Source organism: Petromyzon marinus, chromosome 62 (assembly GCF_048934315.1).
Source record: "Petromyzon marinus isolate PM22_M1 ecotype Great Lakes invasive population chromosome 62, UKy_Petmar_22M1.pri1.0, whole genome shotgun sequence".
NCBI classification, from domain to species: Eukaryota; Metazoa; Chordata; class Hyperoartia; order Petromyzontiformes; family Petromyzontidae; genus Petromyzon; species Petromyzon marinus.
This window is the reverse complement of record NC_133728.1, coordinates 9,338,342-9,350,202: the sequence shown is the minus strand read 5'-3', so window position 1 is coordinate 9,350,202 and position 11,861 is coordinate 9,338,342. Positions and strand designations below refer to the sequence as shown.

General features: G+C 54.9%; 2 protein-coding genes across 2 annotated transcripts in view; both read right to left on the bottom strand.

Annotated features, from left to right (window-relative positions):
• Nucleotides 1-6,749: 6,749 nt before the first annotated feature.
• Nucleotides 6,750-8,821, bottom strand: LOC142906278 (uncharacterized; the record flags this gene model as incomplete). Its single annotated transcript, XM_076053762.1, has 1 exon — nt 6,750-8,821. A coding segment is annotated over one exon (984 nt), but the record flags the coding sequence as incomplete, so codon positions are not given.
• LOC116955923 (ST14 transmembrane serine protease matriptase) overlaps nt 8,816-11,861 on the bottom strand; it is an 88,673-nt gene continuing 85,627 nt past the window's right edge. Inside the window, 1 exon segment of the mRNA XM_076053761.1 lies at nt 8,816-10,056. Within this exon segment, the coding sequence (XP_075909876.1) occupies nt 9,895-10,056 (162 nt within the window). The 3' untranslated portion in view covers nt 8,816-9,894.

The following is an 11,861-nucleotide window of genomic DNA, read 5'->3' as shown; positions in this document are numbered from 1 at the left end:
CCCACGACCTCCTGCACACCAGGCGAGGTAGTTAACATCTCCTAGCCATCGTGATGATGATGAGAGAGATACACGCAAACTTCAAATATACAGCAGCAGGCGACAGGGTCTGGGTTTAACCCACGACCTCCTGCACACCAGGCGAGGTAGTTAACATCTCCTAGCCACCGCGCTGCCAGTGACAGGTGAGCGAGGCTTGACACAGTGGCTGATGCAATGAAGTAGAGCGCTGTGTACAGACGAGTAGGCACGTGGAGGGGGGGGGGTGACGGAGGCGTCAACGTGGCTTTTCTGCACGGATGTGAGTCACAGGTGGCACAAAGCGAACTGCGCTACTCAAGCTGCAACCTCGCCATGACTCACGAACCGTGGACTCGCCCATAGCCACCTCCACGCTCTCTCCTGCCTCTCCCCTCTCATCTCACTCCCCTCCACGCTCTCTCCTGCCTCTCACCTCTCATCTCACTCCACTCCCCTCCACACTTTCTCCTGCCTCTCCCCTCTCATCTCACTCTACTCCCCTCCACACTTTCTCCTGCCTCTCGCCTCTCATCTCACTCCACTCCCCTCCACGCTCTCTCCTGCCACTCCCCTCTCATCTCACTCCACTCCCATACATTCTCTCTCCTGCCTCTCCCCTCTCATCTCACTCCACTCCCCTCCACGCATTCTCCTGCCTCTCATCTCACTCTCCATCCCCCTCCCCAGCCACCAGCACTGACGATTTCCTCCTGCCAAGTTCAAACCCCAGGCTCAACCACCCCCCTCCCCCATTCCAAGCCAGCATGTGGAATGTGCTGCTCACAGCAGGCGATACGATTTTAATCGTCGCTGTTCACCTTCAACTGCACCAGAAATTGGGCGTCACAAGTAGTTTTAAGGCAAGTAAAAAAAAAGAGCACAGCGACAAATTGGGGCCTGCATACGCAACGAGCAGAGTTAATTAAAATGTACAGGGAATTGGAGCCAGTCTTCGGACTGTTGCAACTCACGCAGCAATGTTGTATCTCAGGCCAAGACTCGAAGTCCACGTGGAATGATCTTGGAATGCACGAAGCTCGCTCCTTCGCTCTCTACCGCTCGCCTCGCCCGGTGACCCCGACGCCACCTATCAAGGTCACGCGGCGGGGTGCGTCCACCCGAGCGAGCGGGCGACTCGCGGTGTGAACGTCGCCGTCGCCGCCGCCGCCGCCGCCGCCGCTGCTGTGGTGAAGCGACAAGGGGCCGGCGTTCACCGCTTCTTCTTCTTCTTCCTTCCTTCCTTGCTTCCTTCATTCCTTCATTTTTTGTTTACGATCAGAGGAAACAAGAAAGATGCTCGGTGTAGTCGGCACTTTGCTTCCTTCATCATTTCGTTTTTTTTGTTTTTTCAATGCTTCGCTTTATGTGCTCCCCCCCCCCCCCCGCCTTTTTAAATGAAAGATTACACGAAAGATGTCACGCTCTGCTCTCCTCCTTCTTACCCCTTCCCCCTCTCTCTACCCCCCCCTCTCTCTACCCCCCTCTCTCTCTACCCCCCTCTCTACCCCCCTCTCTCTCTCTACCCCCCCCTCTCTCACTACTCTATGTCTATGTTCCCCCTGTTTTCTCTGAAATATTTGTAAAAAAAAATAACTACGACAAGTGCTGCATCTGCACCCAGCCCTTCCCACAGTCAAACGGCCTCCGACGGGTAGCTTAGATCTGCATGCAGAGCTCTCCGTCTTCTGCCACCGAGCACACGGCCTCCTCCAGCGCCTACTGCTCCTTGAAGGCCGGCACGGCGTGGGTCAGCCGCGCGTGGCGGAACTCCGGCCACACCCTGGCTCCAACCAGAGCGCGGAAGATGCCCAGGCTGCTGGCCGGACGTTGCCCCTCCAGGGCCACCTTCCTCGCCCTGTATACGGCGAGCTTGGCGTGGCCGACGAGCACGTTGACCGGCCCCTGAAGATGTTGGGGTCCGTCGCCCTTCGGGTATCCAAAGATGAGGACCGTCGGGGAGAAGTGGAGGCTGAACCTTAAGAGGATGTTTCTCAGGACCTTGAACAGCGAGTCCAGGCTCTTGCACTCCACGTATTGGTGCGCCACCGTCTCCACTTTACCGCAGAACCGGCACTCCGGGGACGTGTCGGTGAAGCGTGCCAGGGAGACATTGGTGGTGATGGTGCCGTGGGCGATGCTCCAGCTGAGGTCGCCGATGCGGTTGTACGTCGGGCTGGAGTAGAGTTGCCTCCAGCGAGGCCTCTCCGGAGAGATGCAGGGCAGGGCTCTCCTCCAGGCATGGTCCTTGTGGCTCCTCAGGGTGTCCTGTTGGTGGAACCGGACCATGTAGGAGTAGAGCACCTTCCTCTTTACATTTGCGAAGGCCACCTCCAGCAGGTCTTCCAGCCGGCACAGGTCATGATCCGCCTTCATTTGTCGGCATTGGCGATGCAGTGGCACGACTGAGAGCTCCGGTGGAGGAGGATCGAGAGGGGCCTCGTCATCCCCACTGCCGCTGAGAAGGCCCCCTTGGCTTCGGCTAGGATCCGGGCAGCCACCCGGAGCGACTGCAGCCCCCCTGTCTTTACGGCCATGTCTGCTGGTCCGAGCCACCGGCCCCGTGTTTCGGGCTCCACCAGATCTCCCATCCTGGTGAGCCACGCGTTGGCGAGGCGCCTCTCCATACCGGGGGCGGTGGTGGTGGATGGCAGCTTTGTCTGTGGGTTCCTGAGGATCGGTTCGAAGACCAAATCCTGGTCCGATCGCGGCTGGTTCAGCCTTCTGACGGCGAGGGAGCTCCATGTCTGCAGGACGCTCCTGTAGAAAGGTGGCAGCTGTCTCAGTGGGAGGCCCTACAGGTCCATGTTCCTCCTTCCTTCCATCTTCCTCCTTCCTTATTTCCTCCTTCCTTCTTCCTTCCTTTCTCCTTCCTTCCCTCCTCCCTCCTCCCTCATTTTTCTTCTTGCTTTCGCACTGGCTGCTGCCGATGCTGGAGACTGCTCTCTGCATCTCCACGTGGTCAACCTCCAGGATAACGGCGTCACCGCTCTGATGATTTGATTTGTGGATCCGGAGCGTTGCGTCGTTATACGTTGGTTCATTCTGGGGTAGTGACAGTGGTAAGGGTAGCGATAGGGGTGGTAGTAGGAGTCGGGGTAGTGATAGGGGTTGGGGTAGCGATAGGGGTGGTAGTAGGAGTCGGGGTAATGATAGGGGTTGGGGTAGTGATTGGGGTAGTGGTAGGGGTTGGGGTAGTGATAGGGGCTGGGGTAGTGATAGGGGTTGGGGTAGTGGGTAGGGGTTGGGGTAGTGGTAGTGATTGGGGTAGTGATAGGGGTTGGGGTAGTGATAGGGGTTGGGGTAGTGATAGGGGTTGTGATTGGGGTTGGGGTAGTGGTAGGGGTTGGGGTAGTGATAGGGTTTGGGGTAGTGGTAGGGGTAGTGATTTGGGTAGTGGTAGAGGTTTAGGTAATGATTGGGGTAGTGATTGGGTAGTGATAGGGGTTGGGGTAGTGATAGGGGTTGGGGTAGTGGTAGGGGTTGGGGTAGTGTTAGGGGTTGGGGTAGTGATAGGGATTGTGATAGGGGTTGGGGTAGTGGTAGGGGTTGGGGTAGTGATAGGGTTTGGGGTAGTAATAGGGGTTGGGGTAGTGATAGGGATTTAGGTAGTGGTAGGGGTAGTGGTAGGGGTAGTGATTGGGGTTAGGGTAGTGATAGGGATTGTGATAGGGGTTGGGGTAGTGATTGGGGTTAGGGTAGTGATTGGGGTTAGGGTAGCGATAGGGGTTGGGGTAGTGATAGGGTTTGGGGTAATGATAGGGTTTGGGGTAGTAATAGGGGTTGGGGTAGTGATTGGGGTTGGGGTAGTAATAGGGGTTGGGGTAGTGATTGGGGTTAGGGTAGTGATAGGGGTTGGGGTAGTGATTGGGGTTAGGGTAGTGATAGGGGTTGGGGTAGTGATAGGGGTTGGGGTAGTGATAGGGTTTGGGGTAGTAATAGGGGTTGGGGTAGTGATTGGGGTTGGGGTAGTAATAGGGGTTGGGGTAGTGATAGGAGTTGGGGTAGTGATAGGGGTTGGGGTAGTGATAGGGGTTGGGGTAGTGATAGGGTTTGGGGTAGTAATAGGGGTTGGGGTAGTGATTGGGGTTGGGGTAGTAATAGGGGTTGGGGTAGTGATAGGAGTTGGGGTAGTGATTGGGGTTGGGGTAGTGATAGGGGTTGGGGTAGTAATAGGGGTTGGGGTAGTGATAGGGGTTGGGGTAGTAATAGGGGTAGTAATAGGGGTAAGGGTAGTGATAGGGGTTGGGGTAGTGGTAGGGGTCGTGATAGGGGTTGGGGTAGTGATAGGCATAGTTTCTTTCTTTCATACGGCTGATGTAGATGCTGCAGAGATGACTACAATGTCACATTCACGTGATCAAGCATCAGCAGGAGCAGTAGCGGAGTGGTGGTGTAGCAGCATCATCATCATCGCTGTGATGTCTCCTCCTTCGTATTCGTGGATCGTGGTATTACGTCGCTAAACGCTGTACTACGGCCTGGCTCTGGATAACCACAGTCGCATCACTACCACTGGAGCATTTTTTATTGTACACGGATCATGACGACTTCAACGCACTTGTCTTGACATCGTTTCTTTTATTAAAGAGCCACGTGCTCACACTCGAACAGGCGGAGACCCCCACTGCAACCGCCCCGAGGTACCCGCGCAGCTCCCTGATATACGGTCAGAGGCCACGCCCCCATTCCCGAACCTTCTCGCTGGTTCTCGACGCTCGCTCTACCAGCAGACGCTACCATCCTCTTCCGTCACCTGGCCACGCTCCTATTCTCGATCATTCCCGCAGCCACCAGTCCATTCCTATTGCAAGCCGACTCCCCTGTCATTCCCTCCCGTGGCCACTAGTCCATTCGCTCTGCAGGCTGACTCCCCTGTCATTACCTCCCGTGGCCACTAGTCCATTCGCTTTGCAAGCCGACTCCCCTGTCATTACCTCCCATGGCCACTAGTCCATTCGCACTGGAGGCTGACTCCCCTGTCATTACCTCCCGTGGCCACCAGTCCATTCACACTGCAGGCTGACTCCCCTGTCATTACCTCCCATGGCCGCTAGTTCATTCGCATTGCAGACCGACTCCCCTGTCATTACCTCCCGTGGCCACTAGTCCATTCGCACTGCAGGCTGACTCCCCTGTCATTACCTCCCATGGCCACTAGTCCATTCGCTCTGCAAGCCGACTCCCCTGTCATTACCTCCCGTGGCCACTAGTCCATTCGCTCTGCAAGCTGACTCCCCTGTCATTACCTCCCATGGCCACTAATCCATTCAGACTGTAGGCTGACTCCCTTGTCATTACCTTCCGTGGCCACTAGTCCATTCGCACTGCAGGCCGACTCCCCTGTCATTACCTTCCGTGGCCACTAGTCCATTCACACTGCAGGCCGACTCCCCTGTCATTACCTCCCGTGGCCACTAGTCCACCCGTTCTGCAGGCTGACTCCCCTGCCATTATCTCCCGTGGCCACTAGTCTATTCACACTGCAGGCCGACTCCCCTGTCATTACCTCCCGTGATCACTAGTCCACTCACACCGTAGGTTGACTCGAATGTCGGTACACGTGTGTGCATCATCAGCTATCATCATCTGCCGCTGCTGCTGCCACGGTTTGTGCAGTGGATACGGTGTTAGGGGTGGGAACCACGAGCAGCTTCGTGGAAAATCGCGAACCCCCAGGGGGGGATCATTCTGCCGTGGCCCTTTCACAACGTTCGCAACTAAGCAGTGGTGATGTCAACACGGCGCCGGTGCCAGGCTAAGTGCACCCTTGAGGTTATCACGTTAAATTTCGAAGGCTCGCTGCCGGCAGGAGATGGAACAGAGAGACTCAACGTCCGTGCCAATCAATCATCTCCACCGACACGCAGCCCCCTTGCCGTCAACCCTCAGTGGCGCTTTGCCTAGTAGGATGGGGATGTTCTAGATTTGAAGCTTTCGTGACTGCAAGGATCCATACTCTTTGGTTCTATTCGGTAAAGTCATGTAGGTAAAAAATAAAACAAAAAATCACGATGTTTCGGCCACAACACAAGTGGCCTTCATCAGGTGAAGGGGACCGTACTGTCACGCTGTCCTCGTGGCCACTAGTCCACTCGCTCTGCAGGCTGACTCCCCTGTCATTACCTCCCGTGGCCACTAGTCCACTCGCTCTGCAGGCTAACTCCCCTGTCATTACCTCCCGTGGCCACTAGTCCACTCGCTCTACAGGCTAACTCCCCTGTCATTACCTCCCGTGGCCACTAGTCCATGTACACTGCAGGCCGGACAGCGTACTGTCACGCTGTCCTCGTGACAGTACGGTCCCCTTCACCTGATGAAGGCCACTTGTGTTATGGCTGAAACGTCGTGATTTTTTCTTTAATATTTTTTACCTACGTGACTTTACCGAAAAGAACCAAAGAGTAGGATGGGGATGGTTTATTTTTTTTTGTATATGTTGGGCGATTTGTTATTGTGTTGTTGTAATGTTCTTACCCCGTGCCCCCCTTAACTGGACATCTGTTTGAAACGAGCGCTGTAGCTCATCGGATTTCCTCCTGCAGTATTAAATACATATTACGATTCTGAATCCACTGCTGGATGAGAGTCCCTTGCCAAAAATCCTCCAAAAAAACCCACTTACAAACCTGCAGTCCGCCATCAGTCACCGGCCGGCTGTCCCAAACAAGAGCCCCCCCCCACCCTCGCCCCCCCCCCCTTCTAGGGGTTTACAAAACAAGGCAACGTAGGAAATATTATTTCTTTTATTCGTGTAAAATACAAAATGTACTTGAGCAAAGACAAGATAAAAAAAAATGACCACGCGTTCAGAAATTATCTATATACAACCACCCCCCCCCCCTCCCTATTTGCCCGAACTGCTCCCAAAAGCAGGAAAGTGGGGGGGGAGAGAAGAGTTCAGTGGCAGAAATGCTTTCTCTCTCTCTCTCTACACCCACCCACCAAGCCACTCACCCTCCACCACCACAACTGCAGATGCAGGGCCGAAGGGGGCTAAATTGGGCTTTTGTCAGAACCCGGCGAGAGAATTGGCGATCCGGGCGGGGAGTGTTCAACTGGTGGCGGGCAAGAAAATCGACTCGTAAAAAAAATGACCGATGTCTCTGGCACCGGCACGGCGGGCGTTGTTCGGTGTTGGAGTTCGATCCTAAGGGGCTCGAGAGATGCGCGTCTGGATTTTCGTCTCTACGGGGGAGGGGGGGGGTTAAACAAAAAAAAGGTGGCAACGCTAAATCCAAAGGCTTGACTTGTCACACGCACACCGGTGGCTAGGAGATGTTAACTCCCTCGCCTAGCACGTGGGAGGTTCGTGGGTTCGATCCCCGATCCTGACGTTGCCTGTATTTGCCGAGATGTTAATTCCCTCGCCTGGTACGCAGGAGGTCGTGGGTTCGATCCTGAGATTGACGGCGCCTGTATTTGGGCGAGATGTTAACTCCCTCGCCTGGCAATGCAGGAGGTCGTTGGGTTTCGATCCCAGACCCTGATGACGCCTGTATTTGGCCAAGATGTTAATTCCCTGGCCTACAAATTCGTCGCGGCGGCTGCAGCAGCTCTTGGGCGATGGCAAACAAAAAAAAAAGACGAACGAAAATTTTGCCGGCCGACCTTCGCCTCCTTGCAACGGGGATTCGCGAGCCTTTGAAACAAAAATACACGTGGCAAGAACAAAAATAAAAAAAAATCGATTCACCGTTAAAGGTGGAAGGTTGGGATCGGGGCAGCGAGCGACTTAAAACTGCACGGCGGCTAAAATAGCGCGTTTAACAAAATGGGGGTGGAGGGGTGGGGGACGTGGTGGGTAAGGGGGGGGCGTTCATCTTGCTCCAAGAAAAAATAAAATGAACCACGCGCAGAGGCAACAGGAGGCTTCGCGAGATTCACACGGATCGGCTTGGGCGAGGGAAAATTCTCTCGCTCTCTCGCACGACGACGCGAGACTACGCGAGAAATCGATTCTCTTTAAACGCCATCGCAACAAAGCAGCGAAAATAACGCCAGTGGCCGTTTTCCTCCACCTCAACGTGTGCGCGCGCAGACCCATATGGCAAGATTCAAACAAGCAACAACCGCTGACGACGACGACGATGAACGTGAACGATGATGACGACCGTGGTAAATGTGCAGACCCATGCAGATGTTCAGACACAGAACATTGCATCCACCACACACCCAGCAACACCCCCACCCCGCCACCGTACCCGCTCCACACTGCTGCCGGTGGTGGTGATGGTAGTGACACTGGTGGAGATGCTGGTGGTGGAGGTGGTACTGGTGGACGCGGTGGTGATGGTGATGGTAGAGGTGGCGGTAGTGGAGGTGGTGGTTGAGGTGGTGATGGAGGTGGCGGTGATACTGGTGGAGGTGGTGGAGGTGGTGGTTGAGGTGGTGATGGACGTGGCGGTGATACTGGTGGAGGTGGTGGTTGAGGTCGTGATGGAGGTGGCGGTGATACTGGTGGAGGTGGTGGTTGAGGTGGTGATGGAGGTGGCGGTGATACTGGTGGAGGTGGTGGAAGTGGTGGTTGAGGTGGTGATGGAGGTGGCGGTGATACTGGTGGAGGTGGTGGTTGAGGTGGTGATGGAGGTGGCGGTGATACTGGTGGAGGTGGTGGAGGTGGTGGTTGAGGTGGTGATGGAAGTGGCGGTGATACTGGTGGAGGTGGTGGAGGTGGTGGTTGAGGTGGTAATGGTGGAGGTGGTGGAGGTGGTGGTTGAGGTGGTGATGGAGGTGGCGGTGATACTGGTGGAGGTGGTGGAGGTGGGGTGGGATCGCGACCGCGCTTAGCGAACAACCGAGATTAAAAAGTTTGCCAACGAGACCACCGGGTCACATCGACAAGCTATCGGATACAAAGTGGGGGGGGGGGGGGGAGGGGGCCGGAGGGGGGGGGCAGGGGGACGCGAACTAAACTCTAAAATTGTACAACGCGCGCAGGCCGAACGGTAGAGAATTAGACCCAAATAAAACATCGACTCTCGAATCGAATCACATTCCCAAAAACAAAACGCGTTAATTTCACTAATCAATGAGGGGGTGGGGTGGGGGAGGGATGGGCGGGGGGGTGTTAATTGGGTTCCCGGTGTGGCCCGGTGTAGACACGCATGTGTGTGTCTACACATGTGTGTGTCTACACATGTGTGTGTCTACACATGTGTGTGTCTACGCATGTTTGTGTCTACACCAAACGGGGACAAGCAGGGCCCAGCTGGGCGCCCAGCAGCGCCCAGCGGGGCCCAGCGGGGCCAAGCGGCACTCAGCGGGGCCCAGCAGCGGGGCAAAGCGGGGCCCAGTCGGGACCAGTAGAGCCCAGCGGGGCCCAGCGGGGCCCAACGGGGACAAGCAGGGCCAAGCAGAGCTCAGCAGGGACCAGTAGAGCCAAACAGGGCCCAGCGGGGCCAAGCGTGGCCCAGTAGGGCCAAGCGGGGCCCAGCAGGGCCCAGTAGGGACCAGTAGAGCCAAGCAGGGCCCAGCGGGACCAAGCGTGGCCCAGCAGGGCCAAGCGGGAACCCAGCAGGGCCAAGCGTGGCCCAGCAGGGCCAAGCGTGGCCCAGCAGGGCCAAGCGGGAACCCAGCAGGGCCAAGCAGGGCCCAGCAGGGCCAAGCGGGAACCCAGCAGGGCCAAGCGTGGCCCAGCAGGGCCAAGCGTGGCCCAGCAGGGCCAAGCGTGGCCCAGTAGGGCCAAGCGTGGCCCAGCAGGGCCAAGCGTGGCCCAGCAGGGCCAAGCGTGGCCCAGTAGGGCCAAGCGAGAACCCAGCAGGGCCCTAGGCGGAGACTGACGTGGCATTGCCGTGCCAACACTGGCATGGCCGGGGGGGGGGAACGCGTCCCCCCCAGCCGCCGCTCCCCTCCCCCAGTTTGCCGGGGCCCGGCTTAGATGCCGGTCTTCTCCTTGAGCCACGAGCGGAAGACGGTGACGCGCGAGTAGACGCCCGGCTTGTTGCGCTGGGCGCAGCCCTCGCCCCAGCTCACCACGCCTGTCAGGAACCACTTGCCGTTGTTCTCCATGCAGGTGAGGGGGCCGCCGGAGTCGCCCTGGGGACCGGCGGGGGACAGACGGTAACCGTCACGGTCAGCGCGCGCCGGGGCTGCGCACGTACGGTGCCGTCAGAGGGTTCCAACGTACGTACCGCTATACGCTACACTAGCATACGCTACGACATACGTTGATATACACTACACTACTATACACTACAATATACATTGATATACAATACACTACTATATACATTGATATAAGATACACTACTATACACTACGATATGCATTGATATACAATACATTACTATACACTACACTACTATACACTACGATACACATTTCTATATGATGCACTACTATACAGTACATTACTATACACTGCACGATACATACCGGCAAAGAGACTCAGACCGGCATAGATCCATAGACTGATTATAGAGAGCGATGGACTGGCATATTATACACGCTACACCAGTATACTAAAGAGAAAACTAATTATTTTGAAATTGATTTTTGTGCTTAGTTTTTTATCCTTCCCCCCTGCACCTCCGATAATCGCGGTGGGCTACGTACGGTGCGAAAGAAGTTCAACATACACGCAAGAATACACTACTACACACTACACTGTACACTACTATACAATAATTTATGTAACCCTTTCTGGCAATGAAACGGGAGTTGTGTGAAGATGTTCAAACACCAAACAGAAACCTCTTGCCAAGGAATCAAGTTACTGCATTGACCACAACACACGGTACTTGTGGTGAACATGCAAACAAAAAAAAACATGCTCTGGTAGTCTATGATGATGCAATGTCTTTGAAATTGACTGGTCGAGAGCAGAGATAGCAGCCTTCTTCTTTAGAGCCGAGTCTCACCCAGTGTTCGACCAGAGAATGCCAAAAAACGAACAGCACAAAGACGATGCACTATCAGGGTATTTATAGCTCGGGGTGAGCACTTACAAACCTCCGATTATCACGGTTGGCTACGTACGGTGCGAAAGAAGTTCAACGTACATATATACCAAAGAAGTTCAATACAAAACAAGTTGAACATACATACAAAGTCTTTTGGGTCTTTCGGTAAAGCCATGTCAATAGAAAAAAATATAAAAATAATAACAATATCACGACGTTTCGATCGCAACACAAGCAATCGTCATCAGGTGAAAAAAAAAGAGGAAAGCTGCTGAGGCAGCCTGTTTATAAAGGTTTAGAAATGGGCGGGGCAGCTAATGTTAATGTAGGAGAGGGCTCCGACACTGGCAATAGGTCTACACCAATCAGAGAGCTGTTTATAAAGGTTTAGAGATGGGCGGGGCAGCTAATGTTAATGTAGGAGAGGGCTCCGCCACTGGCAGTAGGTCTACACCAATCAGAGAGTTGTTTATAAAGGTTTAGAGATGGGCGGGGCAGCTAATGTTAATGTTGGAGAGGGCTCCGACACCGGCAGTAGGTCTACACCAATCAGAGAGCTGTTAATAAAGGTTTAGAGATGGGCGGGGCAGCTAATGTTCATGTGGGAGAGAGCTCCGACACTGGCAGTAGGTCTACACCAATCAAAGAGCTGTTTATAAAGGTTTAGAGATGGGCGGGCAGCTAATGTTAATGTAGGAGAGGGCTCCGACACCGGCAGTAGGTCTACACCAATCAGAGAGCTGTTTATAAAGGTTTAGAGATGGGCGGGGCAGCTAATGTTAATGTAGGAGAGGGCTCCGACACCGGCAGTAGGTCTACACCAATCAGAGAGCTGTTTATAAAGGTTTAGAGATGGGCGGGGCAGCTAATGTTAATGTGGGAAAGGGCTCCGACACCGGCAGTAGGTCTACACCAATCAGAGAGCTGTTTATAAAGGTT